This window comes from Malania oleifera, chromosome 7 (genome assembly GCF_029873635.1).
Source record: "Malania oleifera isolate guangnan ecotype guangnan chromosome 7, ASM2987363v1, whole genome shotgun sequence".
Lineage (NCBI taxonomy): Eukaryota > Viridiplantae > Streptophyta > Magnoliopsida > Santalales > Ximeniaceae > Malania > Malania oleifera.
Window position 1 is genome coordinate 111,373,249 of NC_080423.1, and position 15,360 is coordinate 111,388,608.

General features: G+C 38.9%; 1 protein-coding gene across 2 annotated transcripts in view; it reads left to right on the plus strand.

Moving 5' to 3' along the window:
- Positions 1-588: 588 nt before the first annotated feature.
- The window catches only part of LOC131159426 (glycine--tRNA ligase, mitochondrial 1-like), a 31,950-nt gene continuing 17,178 nt past the window's right edge, over positions 589-15,360 (plus strand). For both annotated transcript variants that reach the window (XM_058114318.1, XM_058114317.1), the window contains exons 1-8: positions 589-1,073; positions 4,297-4,679; positions 4,807-4,924; positions 5,058-5,252; positions 5,397-5,621; positions 12,777-12,836; positions 12,975-13,055; positions 13,184-13,589. In XM_058114318.1, the coding sequence (XP_057970301.1) occupies positions 594-1,073; positions 4,297-4,679; positions 4,807-4,924; positions 5,058-5,252; positions 5,397-5,621; positions 12,777-12,836; positions 12,975-13,055; positions 13,184-13,589 (1,948 nt within the window). In that variant the 5' untranslated portion in view covers positions 589-593. The remainder of the gene's footprint in view (positions 1,074-4,296; positions 4,680-4,806; positions 4,925-5,057; positions 5,253-5,396; positions 5,622-12,776; positions 12,837-12,974; positions 13,056-13,183; positions 13,590-15,360) is intronic.

Below are 15,360 nucleotides of genomic sequence, written 5' to 3' on the forward strand. Positions count from 1 at the left end.
AAATATATATATATATATTAGTCTACATTATTATATATTTATGTTCAGAAAAATTATAATATTAATATTATTTTTAAATTTAAGAGTAGAAATTTAAAAACAAGTAAAATGGAGAATGAGAATTAAAATGGAATTATTCTAAACAAAATATTAGGATTGGGAATCAAAATTTTTTTTTTTATTACATAGGAACTCCAGCCACCAATAAACCCTTCGGACCCTCTGGTGTGGTACCAAACTTACGAATCAGCGTCCTCCTCTAGGTCTTGCTGATCAAGTAAAGTTTGGAATGCGGATACGACTTTCGTGCATCAGTTAGACGTTCGGCTAACTCGATTCCCGGAATACATCTTCATTACTATCAACGGTTACCGTTGGCTCACAGAGAACTCTTACCATCTACGGTCCTCGCTGACTCACAGAATAAATTCTCATAATTCATAGATACTGCTAGTTTCGTGAGTGTATTTATCTGAAATTGAATCCAGATACTCCTTCTTAGGTTCTAATGTCGCTCCATGCCCGTGGAATCAATTATTTCACCAATTCCTTTGATTTCCATTTTTACCAAACACTACCTAAGGGAGATATTCATGTACAATTTCCGTGCACGTTTGCAGTTCCCCGCGTCTCGTCTCAGTAGCCGCCTAGAATTGAAGATGGCCGCTACCGCCTCCTCGTCCAACGAAGACGCTCTACGCAGAGCCCTTGCGGAGAAGCAAAGGGATATTGACACCCAGGCCAGCGCTGTTAGGGAGCTCAAGGCGACGGCCGCCCCCAAAAGCCTCATTGATCCCATCGTCGAAGCCCTCACCGCTCTCAAGCTCCAGAAAGCCTCCATCGAGCGCCAGCTCCGCGCTGTCCTCGATAACCCTAACAACGGCTCCGTCAGCAGCACCGACGCTACCATGGCCCTCGGCAGAGAAGTTTTGTTCCAGGCATTGACTAACACCCTCGAGCGCCGCCTCTTCTACATCCCTTCTTTCAAAATTCACGGCGGCGTTGCCGGTTTTTATGATTACGGTCCCCCTGGTTGTGCCGTTAAGTCCAATGTGCTCGCCTTCTGGCGTCAGGTGAATTTTTCATTATTTTTCTTCTTTAATCTGTTCATAATTCTCTGGCAATGGTTTACCGTTCCGTAATTCGACAAGCTTCGAACTAGATTGACCTCATTATTAGATTCATTTGCATTTATATATTATCATGCGAGTTAAATGCATGCCTGGTCTATAAAATTTTCAGTTGCCATACTTTTTAAACCGTTGGAAGTGCGGTCACTGCTCATTTTGAAATGTTTTTAATTTTAGTCCAGTCATTGCCCCGGGTTTGCTTATGAATGGGTAGTGATTTAGAATGTTCAGCGACCACTTTAAAAGAATCACTACAACCAATATACTATATTTAAAAAATTTCAGCGTCTAACTGAGCTTTTAACTATCATACTGAAATAATTAATGCGAACACTTGGCGTGGTGCAATGGCAGTCTGGTTAAGTAAGCATGGTTGCCGCTTGCCGCACTCGCAGAAATCAGTCAGGGATTAGTGGTAATTAGGCATTTTACTGTTTGGCATTATCAAATGGTACTTTACTAACACTTTATATGGGTTTGTACAAGAAAAATAGCTGTTTTGGGAGCCTTTCCTCTTTCAAAATGAACCAGAAATAAAGATTACTGTTCTCAATAAAATAATATGAATAATTTATTAGCAAATGGGTATTTCACGTATTTTTATTTTATTCAATGCTGGATCCTTGACCTGTGTAAAAGAAGAATTTTTGGATTTGCAAAGGGTAAAGAATCACAGCATTGCTACCATTAATATTTTGTCCAGATATTATTAGAAAAAACGAGACATCACTTTTGCAGCCATTGCCTCATCTATTTGTTTGCTTGCATTTACATTTCCAAATGGTGGACTTCAGGTTCTCTGTTGCGTATTGCTCTATGAAGTTTCCAGAAAACCAAGTATATCTCTTTGTGATTGAATCCATCATGAGAGTTCAGGCTATATTTGGTTGCTTTTATTCTTATATGTACACTCCCTAGTCATGGGCTTGAGCTTTTGGAGGCTTATTTTCTACTGGGTGCTCCTTAATGTTGATATATATGTTTTTCCTTTTAAAATTAAATAATATATAAATTTTTAACATTTAAATTTTGTAGAAGGTTGTTTTTAAGAAAAATTAAGTCAACAAGCAGTGTGGAGCCATCATTCTTTCTTTCTCTTTTTTTTTTTTCTTTTGGCATAGGAGGGGTGATATCGTGATAGAGCCACTAAGATATCCAAAAATTCATGTCTAAGTACAGATTTCTAATAGAGGAAGGTAAAATATCTTAAGATTTTGGGAGACCAATTATGATTTAAGGGGTCTAAGTGGGATTTTTAAAATTTGGGGGCGGGAGGTGGGGAAGGTGCCAAGTCTAGTTCCCTACCCTCTTTGCCACGTGCTGAACACTTCACTCTTTTGAAGGGCGTGCAACACTAGTTATAGCATAGTAGCTTAACTAGTTAGCTGAAAATATACCATAGCTTCATCACATGAATAAATTCACAACCGTTGAATGCAAATGAAGTGGAAGCAATAAGCAAACATGAAAACAAACAAGAGACTCACAGTAAATTGTAAAGTAATGCAATTCATTATTCACACTTCCATAAGTAACATGTGTCTAGCAAGGAAGGGGAGTAGGTGTAATGCATTTGCAATAGCTAGTGAGTTTTACAATGATTGATGAATGCTCACCTTTCGCTGAAGAGTTTTTGATGCTATTCTCTCTCTGTCATTAGGAAACATCAAAAGTGACCGAAGAACCATACTCACTATTTTAACTAAAGCACTATCCTACTTAAAGAATAAAACCTACACTACTATTTACATAATGATTACTCTTCCCATTCACACAAGGGCAAACTCTCACATGCAAGCACAATGCCTTGAACAAGCTTGGCTTGTGACACTGCTATGGGATGTGACTTGTGAGTACTGATTGACTCTCTCTCTGGATATTAGACTCTGTTTGAGATGCATTAAGTAACACAAATATAAATATCACAAGAGAGAGAAAGAGAGTAAACTGTAAATATATGCAATTTATTATTCACACTTCCATAGATAACACGTGTTTAGCAAGGAAGGGGAGTAGGTGAAATGCATTTTCAATAGCTAGTGAATTTACAGTAATTGATGAATGCTCACCCTTCTCTCAAGAGCTTTTGATGCTATTCTCTCTTTATCACTAGGAAATATCAAAGTTACTTAGGATCCATACTCACAATTTTCACTAAAGCATTATCCTACTTAAAGATTAAAACCTACACTACTAATTACATGATGATTACCCATCCCATCCACACAAGGACAAGCAGTTACATGGAAGCACAATGCCTTGAACGAGCTTGGCTGGTGACACTGCCACAGGATGTGACTAGTGAGTACTGATTGACTCTCGCTCTCTCTCTCTCTCTCATGATATTTAAATTTGTGTTACTTAATGCATCTCAACCAGAGTCTAATTTTTTTGGGTCCATTGGAAGTGTATTGTGCTTGTGATACACAATGGAGGGTGGTCCCCTTCTCCTCCTTTCCCAGCCCACCCCCACCCCGCCCCGCCCATCCGAAAAAAAAATCCCAATAATTGAATTGTGACGTCCAATATGATGTCTCAAGGTCAAATCAGCTGTCTCTAGGAGGCACCTTCATGTGTAGAAGTCTATGGTTATTTATGAAAATTGATTTTCTGATGAAATTTCATCGAGTAAATGCTATTTCTGAGTTGACATGGATTTTTTGAGATGAAAGAAGAAGCAAGTTGATTTGAGGGTAAGGTTTAAATTTTTTGTTTTGATTTGTTTTGTCTCTTTTTCTTTGTTTATATTTTTTTGTTTTTTTTTTCATTTTGTGCTATTTTGCTGAAGACTTTCCCTTTGTTTGGATAGAAAGTCAGAGACTAGTTTCCATTTTATTTTTTTTATTCAACCATGAAAAAATGCTCATTGGTTTCATAAATTATCTGCTTTGCTAAGATAGAAGTTGTTTTCTGCCTTATGAGGTCCTTGCCTTTTCTGTTTTTCCAAGGCATTGAGTTTCCTTGATTGGCATTTTCTAGAATTCCAATTACAAAATGCAGAGAATTTGGGGAGGCCAATTTCCATGAAACAAATATGTTTTCATCTTCTAATTATGATTCTGTGTATTGCAATGATGGTCTGTTGCATGGTTATTATTCTTCCATTGTGCTGATCTGTCCATGTGTAATTTCACGTGACTGATGTGTGCATTTTATTTTGATTCAGCACTTTGTTCTGGAGGAGAACATGTTGGAGGTTGATTGTCCATGTGTGACACCAGAACGTGTGCTTAAAGCTTCTGGTCATGTTGATAAGTTCACTGACCTTATGGTCAAAGATGAAAAGACTGGTACCTGCTACCGTGCAGATCATTTGCTTAAGGACTTCTGCGAAGAGAAGCTTGAGAAGGACCTTAATATCACCACAGAAAAGGCTGCAGAATTTAAACATGTTATTGCTATGCTGGATGGTTTCTCCGCTGAAGAACTGGGTGCAAAGATCAAAGCGTATGGCATAACTGCACCAGATACGAGAAACCCTCTTTCTGATCCTTATCCTTTTAATTTGATGTTTCAGACCGCGATAGGTCCGTCTGGCTCAGACCGTGGGTAAGAATATCATTCTTATGTGCATTCACAGCTGATAAACCCATGATATTCTGCATAAATATTGTTTTTTTAAGCCCCATGGTGATTTCTTTGAATTGTTCCGTGCCTCTGTCGCTTTGTGCTGTAGGTACATGCGTCCTGAAACTGCCCAGGGCATTTTTGTTAACTTCAAGGACTTGTACTACTATAATGGGTACAAGCTTCCTTTTGCTGCAGCTCAAATTGGTCAAGCTTTCAGAAATGAGGTTCTGCGTGGTTTCTCTTAGTTGCTCCCTCTCTCCCTCTCCCCTAAATTTCTTCCATTTTTTTTCTGCTGTGATTATTCCAAAGTGTTTTTATGTTTTTTGAATAATGTTGTTTCTGGATACACAAGTTCAGATATCTCCACGGCAAGGTCTTCTAAGAGTACGAGAGTTTACACTGGCTGAGATTGAGCACTTCGTGGATCCTGAGGCCAAGACTCATCCAAGATTTTCTGAAGTGGCGAACTTGGAGTTCTTAATGTTCCCAAGGGAGGATCAGGTGTCTGGACAATTGGCAAGGAGGATGCACCTTGGTGAAGCAGTTTCAATGGTTTGTTTGATTTGTGTCTAGTTTGAATTCCTGCTTTAGCTATTGCATATGTGATTTTAATTTATTTGTTCATTTAATTTTGTGGTGGAAAGAATATTTTTTTGATATCCTTGGTCAACGTGTTGGTTGTCCACTGCTGGTCAGGGCATTGTCAACAATGAAACGCTGGGCTATTTCATTGGGAGGGTGTATCTATTCTTAACGTGTCTTGGTATCGACAAAGAACGCTTGCGTTTCCGGCAGCATCTAGCAAATGAGATGGCCCACTATGCTGCGGACTGTTGGGATGCTGAGATTGAATGCTCTTTTGGCTGGATTGAATGTGTTGGTATTGCAGATAGATCTGCATATGATTTGTGTGCTCACACGGTGAGATTAAATTTTATTGGTGGACTATACGAAGATGGGACTAATAGCCTGCAAAAAATCGAATCTTACTTGGATTGCTTTTTGGTTATTCTTTATGTTCTATTTTTCTTTTGTTACGGTGATGCATATGAAGTAGTGCAACTGGAATAGTGGAATTTTTGCTGTTTTGTTCATATCAAATTAAAAATTGAAAATTGTTGATTTGGTCAATAAGTGCCCAAGAAATCTGGGGGGGAGGGGAGGGAGTTGAAATGTTGAATTGGGTGATAAAAAATTCTACCAAATTTAATTATTTTCTAGTATGATTGCAAAACTAATATGCAGAAGCAATTTGTGAAAACATTCAACACAATCAAGAACCCAAGCAATTTATGGTGGTTCAGTCAAACATGACCTACATCCACTGAAGCAACGACTTAGATTTTTCACCATTATACAATAGTACAACACTTGTGCTAGAAAGCACTTCGGGCGACTTGTCTGACAACCGTTTGAGTACAAGACTCACTTGGCTAGAAAGCTTTCAATCAATTTGTGCTAGAAAGCACTTCAAACTACCCACCCTAAGTTCAGGCAGAGACCCTATCCTTCACAGTAGAGAGTTACAAATAATAAAGGGCAATACAGTGGAAATTCTTAGGCCCTTTTCATATTCACCCAAAATGAAATCCTTTAGGACTAGGTGAATTAAGAGAAAGCAAAGCTTTCATCCTATGTGAGAATATAGAGAGCACAGTAATCTTCTCAGCAGAACATGATATCAGAGCACTGTAGAAGCTCTCAGCTTGTGTAAATATGAACTCAGCACAGCTCAATTTTGAATGGAAGCTTGGGAATTCTTATCAGAATGAATAACTCAGCTACGCTCTCAGGTTATTGAAAGAGTTTTAGCTCAAATTTGCTCTTGGGAGATCTGTTTTATGTAGTGAATATATCAGCTCTTTGATTCTTTCTTTTGATTCTCTCTTTCAGTGAATGATAATTTTTCACTTTGAAGAGTACCAGTATTTATATGGGAATCACATGCATAGCTGTTGGGGCTGCCAACTACCTGCAGTAAAGCTTGAAACAATTTTCAATTTAAATTTTGGAGCATAGAAGTTCAAGAGGCAGTGCCAAAGAGCACCGGCAGCAAGACAGATTTTGTCCCAAGGAAAAACATTTTTCATTTCCAAGAAAATTGAGCTCAAAGTCAAGTTGGAGCATATATATCATATGCTCCTAGCTTGTTACAAATGTATTTAACATGAGCACCCCCAAGGCTTTAGTAAATAAATCAGCAAGCTGCAAATCAGACTTCACATGAGTGGTGGTAATGAGCTTCTGCACAAGTTTCTTCCTAATAGAGTGGCTATCAGCTGCAATGTGTTTTGTCCACTCATGGAAGACCGGGTTGGAGGTAATATGAATGGAAACTTGATCATCACACATTAGCTCCATAGACTGAGAATGTAGAAAACCTAGTTCTTCGAACATGTTCTTTAGCCAAATAAGTTCACATGTAGTGTGAGCCATGACTCTATACTCTAACTCAGTACTTGACCTGGCCACAACAGTTTGTTTTTTACTCTAAAAAATAAAATTTCTACCAGCAAGGATATAGTACCTGGTTGTGGATATTTATTGAAAGGTGACCCGACCCAATTTGGATCAGTATATCCTTGAATATGAGTGTGACCTTAAAAGAGACCTCTCCCAAGTGTACCTTTGACATATCTCAAGATGCAAATTACTGCATCCTAGTGACTTTTTCTTGGAGAATCAAGAAATTGATTCACAACACTTGTTGCGAAAGATATATTTGGCCGAGTGACCATGAGATAATTTAACTTTCCAACAAGTCTTCGATATCGTCTTGGGTTGGGCAACAAATTACCCATGTATGACACTAGCTTACTGTTAGGATCCATAGGTGTATCAACGGGTTTGGATCCTAATAGGCCAGTCTCATCTAAAAGATCAAGAACATACTTTGTGACAGGATGGTTCTGATGTGAGATCTCAATACTTTATACCCAAGAAGTACTTCAATGGTCCAAATCCTTTGTCTAAAACTTAGTTTGCAGGAAATGCTTTAGACTCTGAATACCTCAATCATCATCACAAGTAATCACAATATCATCCATATGCCCAATAAGCAGAATCCTTCCGGATGGAGTATGACGGTAAAATACATAATGCTCTATTGTACACCATTGAAGGCCAAATTCAAGTACTACAACACTGAAGCAACCAAACCATGCCCTCGGGGACTGTTTTAAACCATATAGTGACTTCTTGAGCTGACACACTAAGCTTGACTCCCCCTGAGCGACAAACCTAGGTGGTTGCTCCATATAAACCTCCTCCTGGAGAGCAACATGTAGGAAAATATTCTTCACATCTAATTGATGTAGAGGCCAGTGATAGGTGGTGGCTATGGAGATAACAAAAGTATTGAGGAAAGTTTGGCTATAGGGGAGAATGTGTCTAAATAGTCCAAGCCATACACTTGAATATATCCCTTAGCAACAAGGCGAGCCTTATCAAGCCAATGAACCATCTGGATTAACATTCATAACGTACACCCATCGATGACCAATCACAGACTTATCAAGAGGAAGACATACCAAGTCCCAAGTGTCATTATCCTATAAAGCATGCATCTCTTCTATCATCATATTACTTTACCCAAAATGTGACGAGAATTAGACTTGGGAAGAGCAATAGATGATAGGGTATTGACAAAACACTAGTATGAGGGTGACAAGAAATCATAAGAAACAAAATTAGAGATTGGGTGTTGGGTACAAGTGTATTTGCCTTTTCAAACAGCAATAGGAGGATCAGCCACTTGGGGAATAGGATCATTTGATTAGGGAACTTGAGGTGTAGGAGTGGAAGCTAGAGGAGGGCCAAGAGGCTCCCCTCCCTTGAGTCGTTGTGTGTACACTTGCATATTAGGACGATCCAAGCGACAAGAAGGACTCAAATTGGATGAAGATGCAGGAAGACTAGATGAAGGAAATAAGTTAGTACTGGGAAGGCTAGGCAGAGGAAGAGACTCAGAAAAGTCAACAGAACTCCAGGAATTAGAGTAGTATGGTGTAGACTCAAAAAAGGTGACATAAACAAAGACAAAGAATCAATATAAAGTAGGGCTATAACATTGATATCCCAAAAAAAAATACATTTGATAGTGCGAGGATCCAACTTATCCGTTCCCGACGTTAACTGATGGACAAAAGACACAACCAAATATACAAGGAGGAAAGGAGAACAAAGGAGCCTTTGGGAAGATAATTGAATACGGGATTTTTCCACCAAGGACAAAGGATGACATTTTATTAATGAGAAAGCAAGCAGCGAGTACAATAGGGTATGAGTGACTTCGAGAATAAGTCTGTTTTTCCATTCTACAACTACAAAAAACTTTGACATCACTCTAAAAAACTTTGAGGACATTCATTGGATAATAAGGTACGAGTGACTTTGAGAATAAGTGTGTCTTTCCATTCTACAACTCCATTTTGTTGTGGAGTGTGGGCACAATATGACTAACGGATCATATTAGTCATATAGGTATTGAATTGGGTATTGAAGTACTCCTTCGCACTATCACTACGAAGTACCTTGACTGACAAATCAAACTAAATCTGTATTTGACAACAGAAGGCACAAAAGATATTAAACAACTCAAAATGATCTTTCTTTAAATACAACTAGGTATCTTGGAGTAGTCATCGACGAATTTAACAAAGTAACAAAACCCCAATTTTGACGTGACACATTTAGGACCCCAAACATCAGAATGGATGAGCATGGAAGGACTATCTACGCGTTTGTTGACTCGGGAAGCAAAGGGAACGCAGTGATGTTTTGCCAATAGACAAGACTCACACTTAAGACTAGGCACAAAACTCAAGGTAGGAACTAGCTGTTTTAATTTGTCCAAGGACTGATAACCAAGGCAACAATGGATTTGAAGTGGTGTAGCAGTGACTGTGCAGGCAATGGGAGAAGAGAATGACCCAAAGTAGTAGAGTCCATGAGCCTCAGGTCCTATGTCGATTGTCTTCCACGTCTTCAGATCTTGAATAATCACATAATTAGGAAAGGAGGTTATAGAATAATTTAGTGTCTTTTTAAGCTTACTAATTGACATGAGTTTGAAAGGGGACTTTGGAGTGTATAGAATAGAAGAAAGAGGGATGGAGGGAGGAGGATTTATTGTTCCTATACCCTTAGCGATAGTTGTGGGCTCATCAACAAGGGTACCTTGAGGTAGATTATTAGAATACTAGAGGGCAGAAAAGAAGTTGGTTACACTTGTCATATGGTCAGTAGCAGTAGAGTTGATAATCCATGGACTACTAGGAGAGATACCAGATGACATACAAACTGTTGATTTACTCTTTTGAGAAAAAATGCAGTGTGATGAGATGCTTATTGGGATGTTTGATACTATAGGAACCTTGAATACTCTTCCTCCGAGATAGTTATAGTATGCTGTTCACTTGAACAAATGCCTGATGATGGAAACACACATTTGGGATTTGAGGATGCCATCCCAACACACACAACCTTGATACAGTAGCAAATCAGAAATACACAGCAAACAAAATGCTCTTGGGATTCCAAAAGTGAACTTCTGGACCAACCGAAACAACCACAAGTGAACTTCTAGATCAACCAATCCAAACAAGAATGAGTCAACTGCTGATTCAACCACGAACGAGTCACCAATAACTGGACAGAGCACTGCCACAACCCTACAAAATCAATGTATAAATTCTACCACTGCTCCAAGAGGCTTAGACACAGCCCAAGAAACCGCCACACAGCTCTAACAATGCCAAATTGCCTCTATACAGTGGGAAATCAGAAGTACACAGCGAACAACATCCTCCTGAAATTCATGAACACCATCTCAATGCACATTCGACAATTGGAGCAAACCACAAGCACACAATGAAGACAAAAGATAAAAATGAATAAAAAATGCAGTGATACGACTGTTTTAGGCCTCAATGAACTCTATAAACATTGACCAACAGCTTCAGGCATTAGCAAGCAATCATTCCTGGAGTGCCACGCATGAGCAACTAAAAAAGGTGATATCTTCAAACAAAAAGGGTGACAAACAACTTGGTATTATGGTGTGAGGAAGGATTCAAGACGTTTGGAAGGGAATCGGAGAAAATGGCTGCTAAAAAGTGTCTCATGTGCCGGTGCGTGAGGTCAGCACTGCTGGCTTTCAGCCGACGCGTGGAGGTTCCTCTGGCTGTGAAATTTTGAGGGCTGGCAGATAGGCAGATCCTGTGGCTTGCTATGTGGGTAGTTTTTGCAAAATATGAGGTATTTTCTTTAGGTGTTGAAGAGAATAGCAGATTCCAGGATTTTTCTGGAGACTGCAGCTTTTCAGCAACTGCTGAACCTGCTTCTGGACTTTGGTGATGCTGATGACCCTTCTACAGCAGCAGGTTGCATTGTATTATGATGTTTTGGGTTTGATTTAGCAGTGGTCAGACAATTAGGGTTTAGGTCGGATCTTTGTCTGATACCATGTTGAATATTTTGGTAAAGTGGAAGACCTTATCACAATTATAGGTCTCTCCCTCTGTTTATAATATATGTCCAAGTACACACCAATGACCGTAATGCCCTTATTAACTCCCACTTGTTAACATAACACTCACATAGTAACAATGCGAAATGAGTGAGATAACCATCAATACTCATATCTTAGTTTAGAAAGAAAAGGGGGGCCGGGGAGCCTTGTGGCATGGGGACGCCCTCATATCTTGGTTAGATAATCACAATTAATCAAAATGCAATAAGAATCATGTTAATTTCAAGGTTTTCAGATAATAGATGCATTAATAGATTGTCTATAGAAAGTGTGCAATAGATTCAATAACTGTGTCTACAGAAGGTATTTTGCATCTGTAGAGAGTATGACGTGTTTATAGGTATGCAACAGATTTACTTAGTGCGTCTATGGTAAGTATTTCGCGTCTATAGAAAGTGTGACATGTCTTTAGGAGAGTGTTACAGATACATTTACTGTGTCTATAGTAAGTATTTTGCATCTATAGAAGGCATGATGCATCTGTTGGAGAGTATGCAACAGATTTACTTACTGTGTCTATTGAGAGTACGGAGCATCTATAAATAGTCTGAAGACAACAAATTTTCAATCTTAATATCTAAAAAAATCTGATTAAAGTACAAACTTCAGAGTTTTGGAAATTATCAAAACTACTTATTTGATAAGCACACACGTTTTCTAACAGCAAAATCATGTAAGCATTTCAAGTTCTCTTTTCTCTGGACAAGACTTTGGTGTCTAATGGCTCTGGGAATTTTTTTTTGTAAATTTGTCTATTCATATCTTGTCTGGACCTGACTCATAGTCTTGGAATCTTTTGTTTGGAAGGCCATGGTTTCTTTTAAAGTTGGCGTTTTTTTGGTGCATGATTCTCAACTGGATAGATACCATTGATTGTTTCAAGAGGAGGAGACGTAATAAGGCTTTATCATGTGATATTTGTGTCCTTTGTAAGCTGACTTTTGAGATTATTGCTCATCTTTCTGTGTTTCCCTTACATTTGGAGGTTGTGCAGTCTTCTCTTTTAGTGTTGGTTGTGTCTAATTCCAAAATTTTGTATGTTTACTTATGGATCCCTACTTTGTTACATTCCATTTAGTATAGAAAAAAAGTGTCTTTCGGTCAAAATAACAAAATGAACTTTAGTCGTAGGAGATACTAGGGTTTATGGGGCTGGGCTTTGCTATAGTGTGGCCTATATGATTGGAATGGAATTCAAGGATCTTAAGGGACGCTTCTCTTCCCATTCATTTGCTTTGGGATGGGTGGTCCTCTTTGCTTGCTTTACTCTTTAGCAGCAGCCGGCAGGTGCTTTAGCAGTGTCACTGAAGAGCTTTGATCTACCTAGTCATTTTTTGTTGTCTGTATTGGTTTTTTTTGTGATTTTTTTGGGAGGTGAAATCTCCTCATGGTGTATTTTTTTTCTTTCTCATATCTCTTAAAAAAATCCTTATTTTTTAAAAGGATAAACAACACAATGAATTTCTAGTGGCTTTTTGTCTTTTACCATGTAATATGTAAAAGCTTGAATTTCTAATGTCGTTTTGCCTTTTACTATGTAATAGAAAAAAACTGGTGTTCCTCTTGTAGCACATGAGAAATTTGCAGAACCTAGAGAAGTAGAGGTAACACTCTCTCTTTCTCCCCTCTCTCTCTTTCTCTATCTCTCTTTCTCTTACTCGCTTGCTCGCAGGGACACACACAGTGCACTCATAATATTGTTATTAAGCATTCATAACGCTTTTTATTTTGTATTATTTTAGAAACTTGTTATAGTCCCTGTAAAAAGGGAGCTGGGCCTTGCATTCAAGGGCAACCAGAAGATGGTGGTTGAAGCATTGGAGGTAAAATATGGAGTAATATTTTGGTGTGCCAATGAGCTGTTGAAACTATTGTCCCTTGCTTGCATCTAGGTGGTTCTGTTTAGCATAAAGTGTTTGGTTTTGTTTCATTTTCCTGCGCTTCTATACAGGCCATGGGTGAAAAAGAAGCTATGGAAATGAAGGCTGCTTTGGAATCCAAGGGAGAGGTAGACTTCCATGTCTGCACTCTTGGGAAAGATGTCACCATAAAGAAAAATATGTTGACTATCTCCAAGGAGAAAAAGAAGGAACATCAAAGGGTTTTCACACCATCGGTGATTGAGCCGTCTTTTGGTATTGGGCGGATAATATATTGTCTCTATGAGCATTCCTTCTACAGGAGACCTAGTAAATCTGGCGATGAACAGTTGAATGTGTTCCGTTTCCCTCCACTCATCGCACCTATCAAATGCACTGTATTCCCCCTCGTGCAGAATCCACAGTATAATGAAGTTGCCAAACATATTGCCAAATTATTGACTGCTGCTGGGATCTCATATAAGATTGACATGACAGGTATGTGCCCATATATATGTGTGCTCGGCCGCAGAAGTTCTAGCTTTCTATTTTGTGCACGCATGTTTTGTGATTTCTGTGTGAATGGGTGCAGTTGACGGGGCAACTTGGGCTTGTTCTAGGTCACCACCTATACCTGACTTCTGATCTTGTATATTTCCATTATGTAAGGTTGTGTATGAACTCAATCCAACAGATTGCTGGGTTGGGTTTAGGCCAATTGCTGAGTGGCATGTTGGGGTCTGTCCTTGATGAGAAACAGACATGACCAAATTTCCAAAACTAAGTTGGATGGAAATATGCGATTATGTGTACTGCCCATGTGAACAAGTTGAGCTGAACACAGCACTGAACTAATCTGATGTGTTCTGTTTGATTTAGGTTTTTTTTTGTTCTCTTTATCAAAATATAAGGATAAATTTATATTGAACATTATGTATTTATGCTACACAATAAAAATCATAATGGTAAAATTAAAATGAAGAAAAAATTGCAAATGGTACCTCAAAACATTGGTGGTCAAATTTTCACTTCACTGATGAATCAGAACTCATTTGATATCTAGCTGGAATTGGATAAGCCAGTGAGGAGCATTTGTACTGTTACCAGACATTGAAATAACTGAAAATCTTTGAAAAGTAAACAAGCCTGACACAGGCACATTGGCCACTGACATCTGTACTTAGGGCTGTGCATTAGGCAGGCACACTCTTGCAATGGAATATGCTCGCTCGCTCTCTCTCGTTTGCGAAGTGTCTTTTGTTCACTCTAGCAGGTTGAAAGAAAGACCTTTGGTCTGAGGTTGGACATAGTTGGGGTTAGTCAAAATTGAAACAGATTGGTAAAGTTATGTACATGTGTTGCTAAATGGTTTTCTGATGGTTTGTCTTTGTTCAGCCGGCTGGGTAGAGGATGTGGTAAGCGTCTAAATGAGTAGTGTGCTTTATTGGCTGACAATTATTTTAATAAATGTGGGGTGGTTTTTGGGAGTTGGCATGGGATCCCCATCATTAGGCTTAATAGAAAGATGAAGGTAAACAGTAAGATCATTGGTCACGGACTCACGGTGTCAGGTGGTAGCAGTGGTGAAGAATGTCGAAGGTGAAGGAGGATGAGGTGTGGTTGCAGAGGACAGATGTGTTCTCAATGTAGTGGTGAATTGCAAGTGAAGGGTTGAATGGTGGAAGCCCTTAGTTCTCATTCAGAGATGTTGTCCTACTGTCAATGGTGGCTAGGATTGCAGCTGGAGTAGCGAAGGTGGAAGAGGTGACTAGGGTTTCTCTTGGAAAGGATGAGGAGGTGAAGATTGGGCCGAGTAGCTTATTGATTGTTTTAGACTTGGCCCAAATATTTGTTAAAGGTGGAATTCCGTTTATATATAAGCTAGCTAGGTTCATGAGGGGGTCCAATGTGTGAATGGTTCAGACATGATTAGTGTTTTGGAGAAAATGGAGGGCTCTTCTGATCTGTGTTGTGCCAATTAAAGGATCAAGCTGATTCTTCAAGTGTTTCTGTCAAAGCCTGAGAACCACGTATTAAGACACAAGGGTCTGATTTGTGGTATGCTGGGATGCTAGTGCGGTACTAAAATCCATGAAAAGTTTCATGTGGCTGTGTTGTCGAGCAGTCATTGGTATTGCTACTGAATGTTTTTTAATATTTTTTTTTTAAAATCAAATTTGGAATATTTGAGATGGATATATGCAAATGCGCATTTTCAATTGAGTTATTGCTTCCTGTAGAGCAGTTTATGTTTACCTACATAACTTGG